Below are 23417 nucleotides of genomic sequence, written 5' to 3'. Positions count from 1 at the left end.
ACCTATAAAGCCCTAAATGGCATGGGCCCGGATTATCTAAGGGAGCACCTGCTGCCAGCCCCAATTTCCCATCGTCCTGTGCGCTCCCACAGGGAGGGCCTCCTCAGGGTACCACCGGTCAAGGATTGCCGACGGGCGATCCCCAGGGGGAGGGCGTTCTCTGTGGGCGCGCCTGCCCTATGGAATCAACTGCCAACGGAACTCCGGACTGCCCCCAACCTTCGTTCATTTCGCCGGGACCTAAAAACCTGGCTCTTTGAGCTATCTGGTCTGTACTGAGGGGTTTAATGTTTTTAAATTGTGATTTTAATTTTTGCGGCTAGACTTAATTTAATTTAATTTTAATTTTATATTGTATTGTTTTTAAATTTTGCCTTGTAAACCGCCCTGAGTCCTTTGGGAGTAGGGCGGTATATAAACCGAATTAATAAATTATTATTATTATTATTATTATTATTATTATTATTATTATTATTATTATTATTATTATTATTATTATTATTATTTGGTGTTTTGCTTTCTGAGTGGTGGGTGAGTGTATCCAAATGACTTAACATATCATTTGAGCCACAGTTTCTTTTAGAAAAAAATATAGCAGAGCATTTAGTTAAACAATATATTTTTAAAAAACAGCTAAAGAGAGACATCTGCTGGAAAGTATCTTGTTCTGTACTTTGCAGAGATTAATCAATAGCACTGTCAGTATAGTTCAAACGGATGAACATTGAACATTGAATTGAGCAACTCCACAAGAAGCCAACTTCCTGTTGATTTTCTGTTGAATTCAGATTTTTGTCTGAATTCAGTGTCTAGGATTAACACTATGGTAGCATGTATTTCCTTATATGTATACAAAAAAGCACACATAGATACTTGTGCATGTGTGTTTTTGTGTATGGTATGTATAATATAACTATATATCCATACATATAGTTATGCTTTGCAATGCTTTGGATCTGAGGATCAAAAGATGCTTTAAAATGCACAGGGATAGCTTAGAAGGTTTAAAAAGTGAATCTATCATAGCATTGGGAGAATGACCAATAGCAAGCCACAGATAATGTGTGCCTATTGTCTTCTAAGAAGACAAAGGTCCTAAGTCAAGCTTAACTGTGGGTAATTTTATGGATATACTTATGGAATTTTCTCAGCAACAATAAGAAAGTAATTTGCTAATGCCATATCCCAGGATATTTAACTGACTGTCAAGTCTAGCCTAAAGGTAAAGGTAAAGGTTCCCCCGCACATGCGTGCTAGTCGTTTCCGACTCTAGGGGCCGGTGCTCATCTCCGTTACAAAGCCGAAGAGCCAGCGCTTGTCCGAGGACGTCTCCGTGGTCATGTGGCCGGCATGACTAGACGCCAAAGGCGCACGGAACGCTGTTACCTTCCCACCGTAGTGGTCCCTATTTTTCTACTTGCATTTTTACATGCTTTCGAACTGCTAGGTTGGCAGAAGCTGGGACGAGTAACAGGCGCTCACTCTGTTACGCGGCACTCGGGATTCGACCCGCCAAACTGCCAATCTTCTGATCGACAAGCTCAGTACTGCCCTAGAATTTCCAGGAGGTGTTCACAGAAACACTAAATAAGCTTGTTTAGCTTTTTTTCCAAGATGCTGAGATGTTCTGGAACTCTATGAGATTGGCAACTATAATTGAAGGCTCTTATGCCTTCTCTTATAGCCTGAACATAGAGATTATGCCGGTGCAAATGAAGATAGGATCCCCATATTGATTGTTCAATTATTTTATATCAAGTATGTTATAAATCTCAACCAAGAGATTATAAAGTGGCAGGTTACATTGTCATTCTAAAAAAAAAGAATTAATAGAGATAACCTTTTATTGTTGTTGATTTTTTATTAATCAATTGATGTATCCCATCAGTTGCAAAGGCAACTCTAGGTAGCATATATTAGTATTAAAATCTAAAACATAGAAAAAGAATAAGCTGCTATGGTAGATTAATTGCCTGATCCTTTTTGAACCTTGGGATCTTCTTAAATTCAGCTTGCTTTTTGAAAAACAGCTGGGCTAATATATGGTCTGCTGTTGCGTGGAAATAGTCATCCATATCTAGAGTTTTCAGCTGCCAAAACAAACAGACAAGTAACATATGGATTGGAGATATCAGAGTATGTGTCAATGTTTATACACTATTGAGGTAATATTATGTGAACGTGTGAATAATAACATGCAATATTATGTAATATTATGAGGTGTGCCTGCCTCTGGAATGAGATTCTCTCCACGATCTGGATGGCTCCCACTCTGCTGTTTCTTATAAGAGCTGTGAAGGTCTGGCTCTTCACCAGCCTTCTTTGGCAAGAAAGAGGGACATACCTTTAGATAACCCTATCACAGATGCCCAAGGTTACTAAGTGACTCACCTCCTTTATGTTAAGTCAAGACAGCAGGAAGAAGAAGCCTAAAATTTAATTCCTTGAGAAGATATAGACATCTCTGACATTTTACACTGCAGTGAACAATCAACTTTTACATGTGAGACTTCATTTTTGTCCTCCATAAAGATCTAATCTAGCTGAACTCTATCTATAGGTCTTCTGGCAAGTCAGCTTGAGAAGGTGAGAGAAGGTTTAAGTGTTTGAATACCGCTGATTTACTGCTGTGCCCAAAGGTGAGGTTTGATAGTTTTGGAATTGAATCTGAAACACCCTCCTAAATCCAGACAAATAGCAATAGCACATAGATTTACAGCACTCTCTGGGCTGTAAATATCAGCATATTGCCCCGAACAATCTGATTCCTCATTTTACCAACCTCAGAAGGATGGAAGGCTGAGTCAACCTTGAGCCCCATCAGGATTGAACTCCAGGCGGTGGGCAGAGTTTTCCTGCAATACTGTATTCTAACAATTGCACCACCAGAGCTCTTAATAAGAAACACAGAATGGTTCAATCAATCATTATTCAATCAATGCTGAAAGGCAGCTCTGTATGGGAGGACCTCATGGGATAATAGTAAAACCTAAAACTTGCCGTAGAAAAACCAGTATAAGTTCAGCATCATGGATAAGGGCACAGAGCAATTCCAGTTATACAAAGCATCATAATATACAGTTAGTTTTTTATTTTAATCTCCAAACCATTTAACACTTGCATTTGGCTCATAATAACTTAGAGGTCTAATGAAATGGTAGGTCTCTGCTGGCATGTATAGCAAAATTTCTAGGAATTCAAATAGATGTCTCACCTGGTTGTGAGTGGTAAATGCCAAAATGAGAAGCAAGTCTTCATCACAGATGCTCTTGATGTAGTGTTGGGTTCCAACTGGGAAGAACACAACATCTCCAACATCAATGCTAAAGTCAGTAGAAAGAGTAGATGAAACAATAACACCTACCTGCAAATAAGATGCACCACAACAAATTAATACTTGCATATCCAGGATCTTGGTTTCATTTGACTCAACAGGCAGTCCTTAACTTAAACCATTTATTTAGTGACCATTCAGAGTTACAATGGCACTGAAAAAAGAGACTTACAACTGGTCCTCATACTTATGACAGTCATAGTCTCTCCTCTCCGGGGTCATGTGATTTAAATTCTAATGTTTGGTAACTGTCATGTATTTACAATGCTTGAAGTATCCCTGGATCATGGCTTCACTTTAGCAACCTTCCCAGCCAGTTTCTGACAAGCTAAATTAAGGGGGGGGGAGCCAGATATGCTTAAAAACCATGCCGAAAAGATCATAAAATCAGGCATAAGTCACTTGGGGAAAAACAAATTGAGCAAGGTGCTTTTGGAGAGGAGTTTTGCCCATTTATACTTGTTAAGAAGCTTCCACTTTTCTTCTCCCTCAATTTCTCCTTCCATTTTTTGTTTCCCAGACTCTACTTGTTCTCCTGAGAGCTCTATTGTTCATTTTATCAAATCTTTTCTTGTCTTCAGGTTTGTTTTGTTGTTCTGAAAAATGAAATATCTTTTCCATTTCCAATAGTATAGCAAAATCTTGTAAATTTTTGTCTGTGTTAAGTTGTGGTTTTCTTCATTTGTAGCTTCTATCTTTGAATCACTTTTCTCTAGTTTTTGTTCTGTTTTCTGATTTGTTTGTTCATTCTTTATCACCATTTTCTGTGATTTTTTTTAATTGTGAGCTTAGGTCAAAAATGTGTTCATTTATATCATCAAAGTTATTTTTAATCTCATTATGATTTAAATCCATTGTCATTTGAAATAGTTGCAACATAGTGGATATTTCCTCCTGGAAAATATTTCTCTTATCTTGAAGTATTTCTCCTGCAGATCTCTGATGTTCCAGACTGGGGATTTTAGAAAAGAATATTGCATGTGGTTTCTTACCACTTTTAGTTGTATAAGCAACCTCCATTTTCATCAAACCAACCAGTCTTAAATTCCAAACACTATAGTCTTATATATCTCTTATTTTTATAAACAATCCAAGATGTTCAGTCATTTAAAAACAATCCAGTAATTTCCCCCCTAGAAGAATAACCAAAAGGTCCACGTTTGTCTTTCTCTGTAGACTATTCTTAAACTTAAATATCACAGTTCAGTAAGTATTTATAATCCAAGAAGGTCAGCAATTTTCATAAACAACTGTATTTCTCATTCTGCAATGCATAGCCCAGTGTGTTTTCTTTCTTCTATTCCCAGCTGTTCTGTTTAGCTAGGAGTCCTTGAAGATCAAAGAGATAAAAGCACTCCATTTCTGGGCATCTTGCCAATTTCTGAGGCAGGACAGCTATAGTTCTATGCTCTGTTCCACCACTAAATGTTAGTGTCTGTTTATTTTCCAGCTTTTAAAATGAAAAGATTATTTTCTTGTAATTCCATCAATATTCTATTAAGTAGAAAATCTTAACAATGTCCATAATTTTCAGTTTTGTTCAAATTATAGCTTTACATTAGTCCATTTCAATGTATTTCTGTCCCCCTTAAAAATTAAATTGCCACTTCCATCTATGGAAGGGTGGGGTTCCTTCTCACTTTCAGAGATTTTTTTTGTTTCTTGGAGATCTTTTCCAGGAAATCAGTTTCAAAATAAAGAGAAGATCAATATTCTCACCCAGCTCCAACACGCTGTCCACAGTTAGCCTTTCTCCTGTTGGGTTGGAGGGCTTCCCCCAGATCAAATGAATTGACCACTGATGTTCTACGATCATTGGGGTGCCCCTCCTTCTTCGTTGCCTCTCCAGGGCAACTTTCTACCTATTTAGGGTCTCTAGGCAGGGCAAAACCAGTTCTGGGGTGCAGAACTCCGCAATCCATCGGCCACGTTGCTACGATGCAAAATCGGAAGCCCATTGTAAGTCACTTTTTCCAGTGTTGTTGTAAATTTGAATGGTCACTAAATGAATGGTTGTATGTCGAGGGCTACCTGTAAAACTTAACTAGGATCTGTGAGACTCAGCCTACATCTTAGGGAAGATCCTGCAGCTTACATCATTCTACTCCAGTGTGACACAGAATAGAATAGAATAGAATAGAATAGAATAGAATAGAATAGAGTAGAGTAGAGTAGAGTAGAGTAGAGTAGCCGCCCTGTTTAGGGTGACTCGCTCCCTCCTTAACCAGGAGGTGAGGGAGGATCCCTTGCAGGGACGAGCCGAGGAGTTTAGTCATCATCTGACGGACAAAATCGCTCGGATCCGGACCGGCTTGGACTCTGACTGGGCAGAGTCTGATGTGGAGGAATCAGGCGGTCTTGAGCACGTTATCTGGACTGAGTTCGACCCTGTTTCCCCTGATGATGTGGACAGGATCATGGGGAGACTGAGCTCCACCACCTGTTTGTTGGATCCGTGCCCCTCCTGGCTAGCTTATGCGGCTCGGGAGGGAACACGAGGCTGGTTCCATGCAGTGATAACTGCTTCTTTGAAGGAGGGTGTCTTCCCTGCCGCCTTGAAGGAGGCGGTGGTGAGACCCCTCCTCAAGAAGCCTGCTTTGGACCCGGCTGTTTTAAACAACTATCGTCCAGTCTCCAACCTTCGCTTTCTGGCGAAGGTTGTTGAGAGTGTGGTGGCGCATCAGCTCCCTCTGTTCCTGGAGGAAACTGATTATCTGGACCCGTACCAATCGGGCTTCAGGCCCGGACACAGCACGGAGACGGCATTGGTCGCGCTGGTGAATGATCTCTGGAGGGCTAGGGACAGGGGTTGCTCCTCTGTCCTGGTCCTATTAGATCTCTCAGCGGCTTTCGATACCATCGACCATGGTATCCTGCTGCGGCGTCTCAGGGGGTTGGGAGTGGGAGGCACCGTCCTACGGTGGTTCTCCTCCTACCTCCAGGGCCGCTCGCAGTCGGTGTTGACAGGAGGGCAGAGATCCGCCCCGAGGTCTCTCATTTGTGGAGTCCCTCAGGGGTCGGTTCTCTCGCCCCTCCTGTTCAACATCTACATGAAGCCGCTGGGCGAGATCATTCGTGGTTTTGGGGTGGGGTATCACCAGTACGCTGATGATACCCAACTTTTTCTTTCCACCCCGAACCAACCCAGTGATGCCCTCTCCGTGATGTCCCGGTGCCTGGAGGCGGTCCAGGTCTGGATGGGGAGAAACAGGCTTCGTCTCAATCCCGCCAAGACTGAGTGGCTGTGCATATCGGCGTCTCGGGTTAACCAAGTTATTCCACCTCTAATGATGGGGGGTGAGGTGTTACCCCCCGTTGATAGGGCTCGCAACTTGGGCGTCCTCCTGGATTCACGGCTCAATTTTGAAGATCACATAGGAGCCGTGACCAGGGGGGCTTTTGCACAGGTTCGCCTGGTGCGCCAGTTGCGTCCCTATCTGGACCGAGACGCCCTACGCACAGTCACTCATGCGCTTGTGACCTCCCATTTGGACTACTGTAACGCTCTCTACATGGGGCTGCCCTTGAAGACCACTCGGAGGCTTCAACTGGTGCAGAATGCGGCCGCGCGAGTTGTAATGGGGGTTTCCCGATACTCCCATGTAACACCTCTACTCCGCGAGCTGCATTGGCTTCCGGTTGCCCTCCGGGTGAAATTCAAGGTGCTGGTTATCACCTATAAAGCCCTACATGGCCTGGGTCCGGGTTATTTGAGGGAACACCTGCTGCCGGCATCAAACGCCCTTCGCCCAGTGCGCTCCCACAGGGAGGGTCTGCTCAGGGTTCCGCCGGTGAGAGATTGCCGGCGGGTGACACCCAGGGATAGGGCCTTCTCAGTGGGAGCGCCTGCCCTCTGGAACCAGCTGCCAGTAGAGCTGAGGACTGCTCCCGACCTCCGATCATTCCGCCGGGGCCTGAAGACCTGGCTCTTTGAGCTCTCGGGCCCAGGCTGAGGGGAAAATTTTAACTGGGGTTTTAATGTACAGGGTGAATTTAATGCTTTTTAAATTGGTTTTAACTTTTGTATGTTTTGATTTTTAATTCCCTGTAAACCGCCCTGAGTCCTCAGGGAAAGGGCGGTATACAAATGCAAATATTAAATTATTAAATTAAATTAGAGTAGAGTAGAGTAGAGTAGAGTAGAGTAGAGTAGAGTAGAGTAGAGTAGAGTAGAGTAGAGTAGAATAGAATAGAATAGAATAGAATAGGAGTTGGAAGGGATCTTGGAGGTCCTCTAATTCAACCCCCTGCTCAGGCCATTTCAGACAAATGGTTGTCCAATCTCTTCTTAAAAACTTCCAATGTTGGAGCATTCACAACTTCTGGAGGGAAGCAGTTCCACTGATTAATTGTTCTAACTGTCAAGAAATTTCTCCTTAGTTCTAGGTTGCTTCTCTTCTTGATTAGTTTCCATCCATTGCTTCTTGTCCTGCCTTCATGTGCTATGGAGAATAGCTTGACTCCCTCTTTTTTGTGGCAACCCCTGAGATATTGGAACATTGCTATGATATCACCCCTGGTCCTAAAACCAGGGCTTTTTTTGTCATAGAACACTCAGAACGGAGTTCCGGCACCTTTTTTGGATGGAATCTTGTAGGGTAGGCAAGGCAGGTTGTATGACATGTGTGAGTTCTGGCACCTTTTTCTTTTACAAAAAAAGCACTGCCTAAAACTAAAACTAAACATACCCAATTCCAGCAACTGTTCTTTATATGTTTTAGCCTCCAGTCTCCTAATCATCTTTGTTGGTCTTCAAGTATAATTCCCAGAATTCTTAAATCTGGGAAATGTTGGCATGCATCACAGTGGTTAAAATTAATTCACTACCTTTCCGCAGCCACTGATGACATAGCCCATTTCATTGGCATTGAAATGGAAATGAGGTTGTCGTAAACCATTGCTGTAGATCTGGAGTGTTGCTAAGGTAAGAGCATCTTCCTTCTGAAAAGAAGAAACAAACCTTGCATATATACAATAGTAGCAATGGAGAAATTGTGACCTTATCCTTCCTACCCTTGTTTGCTTTTAAATTTTAGTTTATTGTGGATAATTGTATTTACCATGGAAGTTTTAATACTATGCATAACTTGTTATCTACAGAGATTCTTGAGTGAATTATTTGTTTAGTCCACAAATTGTGGAAGATTGGAATAATTTCCAATATTCCAAATGGATACATATATAAACTCATATTTTATAGGAGTTTTTAATGACACCTCCTCCCACCTCCAAAATAAAATTTGAATAAGATAATGACCGCCCTAACTAGCCTCCAAAGTAAGATAGCAATTTTTACCAGCATACTTACTGAATGGAGAAAATCACTGTAAATTTTTTCATTGGGTTTTAAGCCTTTTCCATCTTTTACATACCGAGCCCACTGGATGACTCCCCCTGGAAACCGGAATTTGGAGGATCCTGAATTGAGAATATAAATTGGTAGGCCCATGAGTAATGCTCAAAGGTTTCATATTGGCTCCATTATTTTATTGTAGTATTATTTTTCATTAATGGAAAGCTGATGTGGAGTACGTTTTTCACATTGTGTAGAAGCCATGCTGAACATTTAATATACCGGTATGTATGCTACAGTGATCCCAAAACCTTTTCTGCCTGCAGGCAGGCATAGGTTTGATTGATTGATTGATTATGTGCCATCAATTAGATGTTGATGATTAACAGCAATAAAGATAGTTTCTCTGCAAGATGATTTATCATCAACTCGTGCTACCAATAGCGTGTTAACTCTGTTGAGGTCCATTGGTCAATAACAATGGGGAGAGGCAGCTTGCTAGGAATGGAGAAATATTTTCTCAAAATAATATCCTGAGATTGTTGAGAAAGAATTGTGTAATTGATGCTGATCTGATGGTAAAAACATATTTTACTTTATTTAACACTGATGTACTAATATATTAACATTTTAGTATGAATTTTTGCTTCTTTTTCATAGCTAGTTCAAATGGTATAGAAGAAACTATATGGTTAACAAGGATATGACTATACATTTATATTTTAAAAGTGTTGGATTTATTTAACTTAAAAATAAGGAAGGCCTCTTGATTTTGTTTCAGTTTTTTTTGTCAGAGAGCAGAATTATAGTATTTGGATCTATCATATCTTCAGTACCAGTATCAACATACATACATTCACAAAACATGTTTACTTTTTTTTTTTTTTGCAAACATCTAGGACCTAAATAATGCAAAAATATCAAATGTCACAATGAATAGAAATAGTTTCAACATGGACTTGATCCGGGGGTGGTGGTGATATTGCAACCTATTCTTCATGACTTGTAGACTTCAACTCCCAGAATTGCTGAGCCAGCATGGGGGAAACATGGCCCCTTTATGACTGGTGGACTTCAACTCCCAGAATGAGCCAGCATGGGGAAACCATGGCCCCTTTATGACTGGTGGATTTCTACTTCCAGAATTCCTGAGCCAGCATAGGGGAACTATGGCCGCTTCATGACTTGTAGACTTCAACTGCCAAAATTCCTGAGCCAGCTATGCTGAGGGAAAAGGGAGAGGTTTCCAAGCTGAGCCATACTGGGTTCAGGAATTCTGGGAGTTGCAGTCCACCAGTCATAAAAGAGCCAAGGTTGCCTACCCCTGACCTAGTTTAATGAAAAGGAGATCTAGGGGCGACATGCTAGCAGTCTTCAAGTATCTCAGGGGCTACCCCAAAGAAGAGGGAGTCAAGCTATTCTCCAAAGCCCCTGAAGGCAGAACAAAAAGCAATAGATGGAAACTAATCAAGGAGAGAACCAACCTAGAACTAAGCAGAAATTTCCTGACAGTGAAGACAATTAATCTGTGGAATGACTTGCCTCCAGAAGTTCTGGGTGCTCCAACAGTATAGATTTTTAAGAAGAGATTGGACAACCATTTTGTTGTGATTCAGGGTCAGCCTGTGGGTTCGGCAGTTGGGTCGGACGACTCAGAGGAGGAGGGGGTGTTGAAGACCTTGCTGAGGGGGTTGAAGATCTTGCTGATGATAGCCCTCAGCCAGGCCCCTCCCACTTGGTCACCACGGAGACCCAGCTGTGTGAGCCTGACAGCGTGGATGAAGATGACCCACAGCTGGCCCTGTTCAAGGACGCCCGACGCAGGAGGCAGTCAATTAGGAGTAAACAGAGGAAGGCAATGGGGCTTCTCAGAAGGAGGCAGAGAGAAGCCACGCCCTGAACTCTATATAAGGGGAATGTCTGGAACGGCTGGTTTGCTGAAGGCAACCGCTCGGATGGTTCATGTTTCTTAAAGCTCCGGTTTCTTGGTTCGTGTCTTGTTTGTTTTTGTAGCTATAAATTTGGCAGGCGTAGTTCCAGCCTCTTGCCGTTTGTGGAGGGGTTGTCCCTGCCTTTTCTGCAGGGCCGGTAGCAGGCTGGTACAGAACACATTTGTCTGAAATGGTATATTTTCTGCCTGAGCCGCAGATTGGAGTGGAAGACCTCTAAGGTCCCTTCCAACTCTGTTATTCTATTATTCTGTAGCAACTTCAGTGCATACTTTATTGTAGCAAGCAAGAAAAGATCTTCTTAGCCAATGCCAAAATACTACCTTGCAGGATGTTACACAACCAAGAGAGTTTCTGATGATGATTGCAACTGTTGCATAGACAGTCTCTCTCAGGCTGTTGACCCATAGAGTTAGAAATCAAGAATGATAAGATCAGTTACTTCAGGGTAGTTTGTTTATTGCTGCTTGCCTATAGACAGGAATCTTGACAGACTAAACACTTATCTGCATGACTATTAGATATACAGTAAGTACCCTGTGAACTGCTTGTGGGGTGTGGTCCACCCTCTCCCTTTCCCTGCATACCAAAGTTTCCAAGTTTATTGTCTCTTTTCTCCCTGGGAGAGAACCTTCTGCACCTGCCATACTCCTATATTATTTCCTAGGTAAGCATTTGTATACCTGATTGAAAATATAATACATGAAAATGTGGTGAGGTCACCACCCCATTGTTGCATTAAAAGCCCCAAAGTCTTATCAGCCAAAAGCGATTCTCTTCTGTATGTCCCCCTAGCTCAGACATGTCAAACACAAGTCCCGGGGGCTGGATCCGGCCCGCGAAGTGGTTTCATGTGGCCCACGAAGCCATCCTGGAAACTGTGAGGGAACGGGCCCCACTGCCTTGGCCCTGGCCCAGAGACCCTCCTTCTGCCAGAGACCCCCAGATCTGTCCCACTCCTGCCCAGGCCCCCATAGGCACCCTTGATGCGAACGATGTAGAGCTGGCCACGCCCACCCAGTAGGCCATACGCACTCTAGCCATGCCTACCCAGTAGGCCACGCCCACCCTGGCCATACCCACTCGGCCCCTTGAGGGCAACCGCAATGCTAATGCGGCCCCCAATGAAATTGAGTTTGACACCCCTGCCCTAGCTTGTTCTGTAGTACCTTTTAGGTCAAAGAAGTACCGCCATACAAGCCTGTCTGCAGACTGGTTATAGTTGGCATTCTGAACAAGCTCTGCTAGGTTGGGTGGAAGATTGATGGCCTGGTCTTCTGCTTGCTTCTGGAATGACCGGATGAAATCCATACCGCCCTGAGGCTAGAAAACACAAGTAAATATTGTATTTAGTGGATCCAGGAAGGAATGGCAATGACTTCATTCAATAAAGTTAGCTTACAAAGAGGTGAGTGGTAATGAGCCAAATGCAGAAGATTGTTTGGTGGCAAAGACCAAGACCACATGTGAAATTCCAGTTAAAATGTCTGTGGAGAGTCTCAGTCATCCAGGTCATGGTTGTCCCAAAGATGCCTTTCCAAAGGGCAACTGGACTTTCTTGGTTGTTGCTTTTTTAAAAAAAAATGTTTTGCTTCTCATTCAAGAAGCTTCTTCAGCTCTGACTGGATGGTGAGGCTGAATTCTTCAGTCAGAGCTGAATAAGCTTCTTGGATGAGAAGCAAAATGTATTCAAAGAAAAACAAGAAAGTCCAGTTGCTTCTTGAAAAAGCACCTTTGGGACTTCCAATTAAAATGGTTTTTTCCTACTCATGCCTGTGCACAGGAATCTACTTGACTAACTGTTAGCATTATTTTGGCACTAGATGAGAGTCAACAGAATTCAATAGAGGTTGGACTTAGTCCATTTGTGGCTGTTTAGAGACTCTAGGCTGATTCCTCTTTTGACTCCATCCCCAGGTTCTGCCACTCCTTCTCTTACAAAGATTGTTAAAATATTTTAAAGGTTTCTCCTTTTGAAGGGAAGACATTAAGAAAAGTGTTGAAGGTTAGCTTCAGCCAAAGCCTTTTTGCTTATTTTTTTTTCTTTTAATCCCATTTATATCCCGCCCTTCTCCGAAGACTCAGGGCGGCTTACAAGCTTAGCAGTAGCCTTCATTCTATGTATATGCCTGCTTATTAGGGCTTTTTGGGCCCCCCAAGCGGCATTAGTACAAAGTCAGCTTATTGCCCCCAACAATCTGGGTCCTCATTTTACCTACCTCGGAAGGATGGAAGGCTGAGTCAACCTTGAGCCTGGTGGGACGCGAACCTGCACTAATTGCAGGCAGCTGGTGTTACTAAAGGAGGCATTAGCCCACTGCTCCACCAAGGCTCCATTTTATAACTTACACAGAAAGATATTTGCATTTGGCAACGTATGGGTAACCAGGAAGCAGGCTATTATGATGGGTGGCCAGGCACAAATTCAGAATGGCAGTCAAAATGATAGTGGATTTGTTAAGAATTAGGATTTGGAATTCCTGTTGTACAGACCTTTAGAGATCTTGCCTCAATGTCTTTGGGTGTCAAGAAAAATGTATCATCAAGGTCTAGAGTCTGAAGCTCCTCATGAGTTGTAAAAAACAGCAAGAACAAACACTCTTCTGTACCAACATTCTTGACCCAATGCAAGGTATTTCGAGGAAAGAAAATAATCTGTCCTGCCGTGACATTGTACGTAGCTATCGTATCTCCACCAGCATCAACAACCCCAATCCATGCAGTTCCCTGAAACACATCAGCAACAAAACAATATAATATAATTGACAAGAAAATCGTTTGGGGAGAGAATACCCCAGCAAATGATGAAATAAGAGTCTGAAACTATTTGGCTTGAACAGTATCAGCACCAAATTTATGATCTGAATAAACATGTATTTATATGGCCATAAAAAGGTCATCATGTGTAAAGGGCAGTAGGAACAACCTTGGGGATCAGGTGGAAGAGCTGCAACCAAGGCCTTGGTCAGATGAAGGGAATCTGGAGCAGGAATGTCAAGAAAGCATTTCATATGGAACCTTCCTTAGTTCTCATGGAAATAAAAGGAGGGATGGGGGAGGCATATTCAGATTTGCAAGATTGACGTCAGCTTTCAGTGTAGACCAGACTAGGAAACCAGACTTAGGAACATTGATGCTATTTTTATTACATGGTTATAGCCACAGTCTTGCAAGTCTGAATATTTATGCTTTCTTCACCCAGTGTCAGGTGCAAGAATGACACATGATGATTCTTCCAAGGTGAGTTCTTTATGGTTTCCCACCTATAGACAATATCTTACTAGGCTGAGGATTCTATTATCTGCATCTACAATATACTCCGTGAATAATTAGGGAGGAGCTGTTTTCAACCTCTCTCACACACACATGATATCTGGGCTGTGTTGCCTCTTACTTCTCTGGAATACAGCCCTTTACTCCTGAGAAACCACCTCCTCACTACGTTCCATCAAAGTCTCTTGCAGGCTTTCAAGTTCTTGTCTTGATGGTAAGTTGTCCCATTACTTATCCTCAGTTCCCACAACCTGGTAGATTATTTACCAAAGTGCTGTTGAATGCTTTTTAGACATATCTTGGTTAAGGAGTGTACAGATTCAGATTTCCCTCCCAAGAATTATTTCATAGGGTTCTTGGAGAAAATGCTGCCTGCCTAGCTAACCTCTGCTACTGGATTTTGCCCTGTTTGTTTGAGGTGGGTTGGAGGGATGGAAGGGATTAAGTGGCCAATGTGCATGCACAGGTGTTTCAATACAGGTAGTCCTCAACTTACAACCATTCATTTAGTGACTGTTAGAAGTTACAACAGCACTGGAAAAAGTAACATGACCATTTTTCACACTTATGACCGTTGCAGCATCTGCATGGACCCATGATCAAAATTCAGATACTTGGCAACTGACTCATATTTGTGATAGTTGCAGTGTCCAGAGGTCATTGACCAACTTCTGACAAGTAAAGTCAATGGGAAAGCCAGATTCACTTAACAACCATGTTTCTAACTTAACAACTGCAGTGATTCACTTAAAGCTGTGGCAAAAAAGATTGTAAGATGGGGCAAAGCTCACTTAACAAATGTCTTGCTTAGCAACAGAAATTTCGGGCTCAATTGTGATCATAAATTGAGGACTACGTGTAAGCTCTTTTCTTCCACTCTTCCACTACTAGTTACTTTTATATTCTTTTGCCCCACCTTCCAATTGTTTAAAAATAATTGGGTAAATTAAAACATTACTTTCAATATTACCTTTAAGAGGTAACCCTGTTCGTTGGCATTGAAATGCCAATGTGGAGCACGTAACCCTTGGCTTTTGATCAGCAGAGTCCCAAACATTATCTTGGAACGCTGATTATTGATGCTTGTTCCAAACGCCATTTCTTCCTTGTTCTGGTATTCATCAGCATTTCTGCGAAATCTTGACCACTGAATAGTACCTCCTGGAAACTGGTGCATCTGGGATGTTGAAGAGGCATGACAATATTAATGCTTTTGATACAGTTCATAAATAGCTTTAAAAATCCAGTGACGATTGGCTCCCTCCCAATATAAAAAGATGTTTACTTGGTGAATAAATACCAATTAGCCAGATAATATCTGTTTGATTTCTCAACTATTGAAACAAAGATTTTTATCATTGAATCTGAACAAACTGATCCATAGTGTGACATTCTTTTGATCTTTGTGGCTTTAGGTAGCCTGAAGGAGCCATTTGTCTATGGCTATAACCCAGACAAAAAAGCAATGGAAAGGAAGAGGCTTGCATTCACTTCCAGATAAAGTTCACTAAGGTTTGAAATTTGTGAAATATCAATGAACATTTTACTAGAACAGTGTTTCTCAACTTTGCAACTTGATGATGTGTGGACTTCAGCTCCCAGAATTTCCTTACCAACATGCTGGTTATGGGATTCTGGAAGTTGAAATCCACACATCCCCAAACTGCCAAGGTTGAGAAACACAGCACTAGAGAGTTCACCAATAAAGCACAAATCCAGAATTGTTCCTTCACCCAGGGCTACCAGAAGCAGGTGTGACAGTTCTGCACAGCACAAAGATGCATGACATAGGGGACACCAAATTATGGGAATGCTAGTAGCCTAATGCCCCATTGCAGGTGCCAGAAGGTGGGACGAAGCCCATGCAGTTACTGTTCCACATGTCTGCACAAGTGTTGTAGAAGAAAAAGGGAGAATGAACAACTACGAGGCCTCAGCTTCCCCCTGACATGACTCGATGCTTGGATGGCAAAATGTCTATGGAGATTCTCAATCATCCAGGTCATGGTTGTCCCAAAGATGCTTTTCCAAAAGGCAATTGGACTTTCTTGGTTGTTTTTTTCTTTGAAAATGTTTTGCTTCTCATTCAGGAAGCTTCTTCAGTTCATTCGTTCAGTTCTGGTGGTTAAAAAAACTTTTTGCACAAAGGGACCCTACAGATCAGTGACGGACCCGGCTTTAGCCCATGAGTTTTTGCTACCCAGTTTCTCTAGGCCTTGGTTAAAGAACCTACCTATTCTTTGAGTTCCACCAAAGATTAGCAGCTTAACCCTTAAAAATTAAAATTCCCAAATGTTTGTCCTGTGCAAAAGAAATATGGAAGAAATAGTTTAGTTATACCTTGGATTTAGTATGACGGTGGAGAAACTGGAACTTGAGGTCCACCTGGCTTTTGTAGGCAGATGTTATTGGAATGTTCTGGGAAGCTGATCCATGGTTTTCTAGATTCACTCCATGCTGTTGTCTTTTAAAGTCAGGCTTGCTAGCATAAACCACAGACAGAATCAACACCCCTGCCACTGTCGTTATGGCACAGGCCAACAGACAAACCAGAAAGACATGGAGGAGAGACCAGTGGCTCTTTTTCACCTTTAGGGCAGAAAGGAAGAAAAAGGAAGAATTACAAGGCAATTCTGTAAAACTGGGTCGCAACAAAATTGCTATATTCCTGCTGTGTCTGCATAGCTGCACCATCCACATCTTCTTAGAGGAAGTTGTCATTCGGCTTTTGGATAAAACATACCCGACTGTATCAAATCATCCACCATCACGTATTTAACAGTAAATTCAGATGTTTGAAAGTGAAGGGAAGTGATGTTTGAAACATCACCACCTAAAATTGAGATCCATTTGGAGTAGCGGTTAAGGCATCAGGCCGAAGAAAACTGCAAGATTGTAAGTTCTCACCCTGCCTTAGACACCCAACCAGCTGGGTGACCTTGGGCCAATCACTCTATCTCATCCTTGGAAGGAGGCAATTAAAAAAAATCACTTCCAAAAAATCTTGCCAAGAAAATTGCAGGGACTTGTCCAGGCAGTTGCCAGAAATCAACACTGGCTTGAAGCTGCACAGGAGACTTTTATTTCCTGTAAAAGTGGCAGGTTTTGTTCTCAGCTTTTTTTTTTTTCCAGGAAGTAAGAATTTTCTGAAAAATTCAACGTGGGAGAAAAGGAAGGATGTAAAACAGTTCACTGTCCCTGGAGGCAACACCTGGAAAGCCAGAACTGTAGACAGACCTGACAGGACTTTAATCCTTGTCACATACTTATATGTGGAGTGGATCGTGAAGGTGGCAGAACTTGCCAAAACGCCTACATTGACTTGTTTGATTAAGAAGGAAGCAATAGCTACCTTTGTAAAAGACTGGAAACCCTTTATGGACTTTTTCCTGAACACGGATACAAATGAACCAGCGATCTCTGGATTTACTGATTAAAAAGCTGCATATAGGTAGAAAGGAACTATGAAAACTGGGAGAGAAGAAACCATATTATGTTTATTACTGCTGCAAAGAAGTCACTTCTTTAAATACTTCTTTTTTCTTTCTCTTTTCTGGGCCTGGCTGTTCGCTTTTTCTTCTATCTTTCCTATTTTTCTTGTTATATATATATATTTTCCTTTCTACATTGTTTTTATTTTACTGTAGCTTTAAATTTGTAATAAAAAAACTCTTTAGTAAAAATTATATATATATATATATATATATATATATATATATATATATATATATATATATATATATATATATATATATATATACACACATACATACATATATATATATATATATATATATATATATATATATATATATATATATGAGGGACGTGGTGGCTCAGTGGGTTAGGACGCTGAGCTTGTCGATCAGAAGGTCGGCAGTTTGGCGGGTCGAATCCCGAGTGCCGCGTAACAGAGTGAGCGCCTGTTACTCGTCCCAGCTTCTGCCAACCTAGCAGTTCGAAAGCACGTAAAAATGCAAGTAGAAAAATAGGGACCACTACGGTGGGAAGGTAACAGCGTTCCGTGCACCTTTGGCGCCTAGTCATGCCGGCCACATGACCACGGAGACATCCTCGGACAAGCGCTGGCTCTTCGGCTTTGAAACGGAGATGAGCACCGGCCCCTAGAGTCGGAAACGACTAGCACGCATGTGCGGGGGAACCTTTACCTTTACATATATATATATATATGAAAATGGACAAAGCTTTGACAACACCATCACGACTTGACTTTCTGGACCATATTCTGTGAATATGCCTGGATGGAAAAAAAATATATATGCAGAGAAGAGCAACAAAATGGTAAGGAGCTCTGGGGGCTAAACTGTATGATGAACGATTGAGGGAACTAGGTTTGTCTAGTCTAGCAAAGAGAAGATTTAAAGGGGGGGGGAGGAACATGATAACTGTGTTCCAGTACTTGAGGGGCTATCTCAGAGAAGAAGAGTTCAACCTTTATTCTACATGGCACCTGAGGGCAGGACAAAGTGTAATGGGTGGAAGCTTGTTAAAGAGAGCAACAACCTAGAAATAAGGAGAAATTTCCTGACAGTGAGAACAATTCAACAATGGAATAGATACAGTACTTCCCAGAGTTGTGATGCTCCATCACTGGAGGTTTTCAAAAATAGACTGGACAACCATTGGATTGGGATGATATAAAAACTCCTGCCTTAAGTAGGGAGTTGGGCTATAAGACCTCCAATTACAGCCCTATGAATCTACGTTCTATAAAATTGGCAGTGAAGCAACAGGCAGCTTTATCTGTTGCTGCAATGATCAAAGATAACATTGAGTGATGGGCTTAGGAAACAAATCCATTGCTTTATTGAAGAAGGAAAGGTTCCTCCTTTCATCCTGCCTTTTAGCTTTGACCTTCAACTCCATAATTGAATTATTTTGTCCTAATTCATCTGGTTCAATATATAAAATTGCTTGAGTGAATACCAAAACAAACACTGATTAATTCTCTCCTGCTTCTTTCTTTTCTTCTACTGTGGAAGAAAAGTCAATATTAAGCTAATCAATATTAACTTTGAAATATCCAAAGTTTTCTACTCCCCTCTTAGCCCGACCTGTTTTATTATCTGCCTGGTTCGAGACTGTTGACCTATTTTAGTTATAGTTACTGAGACCAAGCCAGCTTCATAGATTATGAAAAATGTTTGAACGGCATACGAAGATAAAGGTTGAAAAATTACATAAATACATGTAAACAAATATATTTACTCAGTGCCTTGCTGGGACACTCTAAATATTCCTGCTACTCAGTGGGAAGAGCCAACTCGTATGTGTGAGGCATGCAAAATAGATTTCCCTGCCATCGTCTTGCCATGTGAATGTGGCTATTGTAGGAAATTATGATTGTTTTTATCAAACATACTTTCCTTAATCATACCTAGTGTTTTCATTAACCATAGTTACAGTGTATGAATTTGATTTAAATGGATCTAACAATGTGTTCTTTGTCACTAAGACAAATTCAGTCATGAATCTGTCTGTTTGTAATGCATAGCACGATTGCCTATTATACCCTGTGCAGGACAAATGTATGTTCACACTATGGAAATTACTTCTCCTCATGTTTTTCCAAAAAACTGAAAACAACCTCAGAAGACCTGTCTGTTCCTAACTATTGCCCTCTTCGATAGGAAGAAAAATATTACTTTTTAGAGTTTGGTCCAGTGAACAGTTTCTCTGGATTAACTAGAAATGGGAGTGGGGGGGGAGATAATGTCTAGTTGTGCATTCTCTAGATTTTATACTTGCCTACTCATGTTATAATGCAGATTTTTTTTCTATTAAGAAGAACTAATGTACCTTTCTAAATATTTTACAAATATTGTAAACTATTGCAACTTACATGACATTCTTGCTTAATCTTTTCTGGCTTGGACAAGTTGCCTGGAGGTCCGTCTTCATGCAGTTCAAATCCTGAATTATCCATTTTGCATTAGCAAAGTACAATTTTGCACGCATCCAAAAGTGGGAGAAAAGAAAAACAAAATAATCTGGGTTCTGTCGTCAGTACTTCTGTAGATGAAAAAGGCAACAGTTTTTTTTTTATTCTACGATAAGTGCGTGGTAATGGAAACTTCGGTGTGAACATGAATGCAAATGAGGATATCCCCTTTTTTCAGCAGAACAATTTATAGCAGGAAGGATTTCACAATGACTAATCTATTTCTAAATATAGCTATGGATTCTGTGCTCCCAGAAAACTGGTTCTAGGATGCCTTTAAGAGGGGATGTCTTTAGGTGGGCTCATGGAAAAGTACCTATTAATATTGTACTGCTGAAGAAGTGGTCTTTCCAGCAACCTAGTGGGACGATCCCCCTGTGTCCTTTGTTCTGTGCAGAATAAAGCTTTTATAAATCTCCGCCTGGGTATGTGGTTTATTGAGAGTTGCACACTGGGAAGAACCAGTTTTCTGGGACAGCAATTTCAGGGGCTCATCAAGGATCTACCACTAGGCCTTGCCCAGTTCTCTTAACTAACATCTTCTGCTGCCCTGATGAATGGGACTGCATGGACTGACCTTCAGACCAGACTCTCAGCTCCTCAGGTGGGTGGAAATTCTGGCAAGAGATACAAAGGTGGAACGTCAAGTAAGCGGAGATTTGTTCGTAGTTTTTGTGCTTCTTTTATTTCCCTGTGCCTTATAGGTTGAATGTGACTTGAGTTAGATTTAACTTCAGGGTACAGTCCTGAAGGAGGTAGGGGTTGGAGTTGTAATAGCTGGCAGGCGCCTAGCTGGAGGTTGGTAAGTATCTGTGTGGCCCTCATTTGCTGGATGATGCAGTAGTTTTTCAGTGAGAGTAATTAGTGTGAAGCACACACCCTTGTTCACCTTGAAGCAAAAAAGGGGCCAAGACCTAGTTAGTATATCCCACCATATGACTAGTTTACTTGGCAGACTAACAGTTGAAAGAAACCTTGGAGGACTTACAGTCTAATCCACTGCTCCGGCAGGAACCACTATATCATTTCAGACAAATGGTTGTCCAGTCTGTTCTTGAAAACCTCCATTGTTGGAGCACCCACAACTTCTAGAGACAAGCTTTTTCCGCTGGTTAATTGTTCTCGCTGTCAGAAAATTTTGCCTTAATTCTAAGTTGGTTCTCTCTTCAATTTGTTTCCATCCATTGCTTCTTATCTGCCTGTCTGGCAAAGAAAGCCATGCTGCTGAAGGCAGGAGGGGAACTAGCCATAGAGTCTTTAGAGTGTGAAGACATTTCTCACCGTGGAGCATAGTGGTTTGTGTGGGACAGCTGTGTTTCTGGTTGGGTATGGTGTGACTGAGTGTGAATGATTTTGATTGTTTTGTGTGTGAAAGGCAAGAAATTGTGGTACAGATTGAGTCTTGGGCATGGATATTGAGACTGTGAATGTGGAGACTGTGGTCTATGAGTAATAATCTATGTAACTGTTATCAAGTGATGACAGGAGTATCAGTGATAGCTAAGCTGAAAATCCTTGATTAAAAACAAACAACTGCTTCATTCTAGTTACCTATTTTCAAAAACCTACCTATTCCTTCTATGCTATCCTTTCTTCTATGCAAGCTAATACATCTTAAACAGCCAATTCTTATAAGTTCTTAAATGAATCAATTTGAAGAGACTATTGGGGTCTGGAGTGTCTTTGGGAAAACAGTATAGACTGGCAACAATTGGACTATTTCTACCCTTATTTATTTTTATGTATTTATATTTAAAATTTAGAAACCTCCCATCTTCTCTGTATTTCCCCAGGGAGCTTTTTGTTACAAAACACCAACCAACTTATTTACTTATTTTATCAAATGTATGTAACCGCCCATCTTACAAGAGGATTTGGCTGTCAGGTAATCAATAAATACTAAACAATCAATATTATAATTCTTAATTTTACCAAAAAAAACAACACCTAAAAAAGAAGGAATATTACACAATGAGATGTTGCCAATCCCTCATAGTTATTCTCCAGTTGGCTGGGGTTCCCAGGCCTGATGGCACAATTAGGGTTTTGCGAAACGTTCAGAAAGTCAGTGATGAAACAAGCCTTACTTTAAAGGAAGGACATTCCATTGATCGGATGTCACAGCAGAGGAGGCCCTATGGCCCAACAATTGTAGTTGCCTTGCCCATGGGATCCATAGCATGCTACCTCTGCTGGATTTGGTGGGATGTATTGGGAGAGACAGCCTCTCAGATATATGTCTCCATGCCAGGTAGGGCTTTAAAAGTCAAAACTAGCAACTCGTAGTTACATGCAATGTCCCATGATTGTCGTCTTCTTCTTCTTGCTGGCTTTGTCCATTGACTTTCTTTGTTGGAAGGTGACAGTGAAAAATCACAAAGGGCGGCCATCTGATCACATGATGCTATGATATCGTCATCACAAGCCAATCTCCAAGTACGTGGATCACAACCATGTGACCATGGGAACACTACAATAGCTAGAACTCTTTCAGCGCTGTTGTAAGTTGAGATCGTTGCGGATTGGTTGTTAAATAAGGACCACTCATGTCTGCCATTGGGAGGTGATACAACTCTTAATTTTATTCTACGTATAGTCTCTCTGGACATTTCCCTTGTTATCCTTTCTCAAAGCTAGACTTGCCCAGTTCCTTCAGTCTTTCCATGAAAGACTTTTAGTTTCCTTGTAAGGTACGTGCCCCTTTTAGCTTTTCTAAATTTCAAAATAATTTTGCTGTTGAATGTTATCAAAACAAGTTCCCAACTCCCCTCTTCATCGCATGTCTCTGCGCTTGTTCAGTTTTCTGAAGACAGCCTAACCAATAAAGAATTTAGAGGAACTGCTATTTCCCACAATTTGGAAATTATCCTTCTGTTGATGTAGCTCTTTCCTTTTTCAGTAGTTATCCCACACTGCTGACTCATGTTCAGTTTGCAAAAGACTACTCTTAACAAGCCACATATTCTCCATTCTGTATTGTGGCATTTGATATTTTTCCCAATTAAAAACTTTGCATGGCTGAGTTAAATTTCAGTCTGTTGTTTTAAATCCAGTTCTCTAATCTCTCGACACAATTTTTGCTTCTGTCTTCTAGATGTCCTCTTGGTCTTACAGCAGATGCTACTACAGCAGGTGAAGAACATAGCAAGGGCCCACCTTTGTCGGTGCCACCTGTTGTACCAATTGCCACCTTTCCTGGATCAGCTAGCAGAGCAAAAATAATCCATTTCATATGATCTACCAGGCAACACCCTTGAAAAGATCTCAGATCTAGCTAGTAGGGAAGTTTGTTTGCTGATAGGTGGTAGCTAGTACAGAATTGACATAGATGAGTGGAATGGAATGGAATGGAATGGAATGGAATGGAATAGAATAGAATAGAATAGAATAGAACAGAACAGAACAGAAATAGAATAGAATAGAATAGAATAGAATAGAATAGAATAGAATAGAATAGAATAGAATAGAATAGAATAGAATAGAATAGAATAGAATAGAATAGAATAGAATAGAATAGAATAGAATAATAGAGTTGGAAGGGGCCTTGGAGAAAAAAGGGACATCTCAAACTAAACCAGGTTTGCTGATCAGATTACAAAGGGAGAC

At 41.3% G+C, this 23417-nt stretch overlaps 1 protein-coding gene across 1 annotated transcript; it reads right to left on the bottom strand.

Moving 5' to 3' along the window:
• Positions 1 to 1955: 1955 nt before the first annotated feature.
• On the bottom strand, positions 1956 to 19796 carry DYNAP (dynactin associated protein; the record flags this gene model as incomplete). The annotated part of the gene is made up of 9 exons (XM_081316367.1): positions 1956 to 2090; positions 3215 to 3364; positions 8162 to 8275; positions 8643 to 8752; positions 11746 to 11899; positions 13070 to 13303; positions 14820 to 15026; positions 16190 to 16438; positions 19713 to 19796. The coding sequence occupies 9 exons, from the start codon at positions 19794 to 19796 to the stop codon at positions 1956 to 1958; spliced, it is 1437 nt and encodes a 478-aa protein (XP_081172493.1).
• Between the last annotated feature and the right edge of the window lie 3621 nt (positions 19797 to 23417).

This window comes from Vipera berus, assembly GCF_964194415.1.
Source record: "Vipera berus genome assembly, chromosome: 2".
NCBI classification, from domain to species: Eukaryota; Metazoa; Chordata; class Lepidosauria; order Squamata; family Viperidae; genus Vipera; species Vipera berus.
The sequence above is the reverse complement of the archived record's forward strand: the minus strand, read 5'-3'. Positions and strand labels throughout refer to the sequence as shown.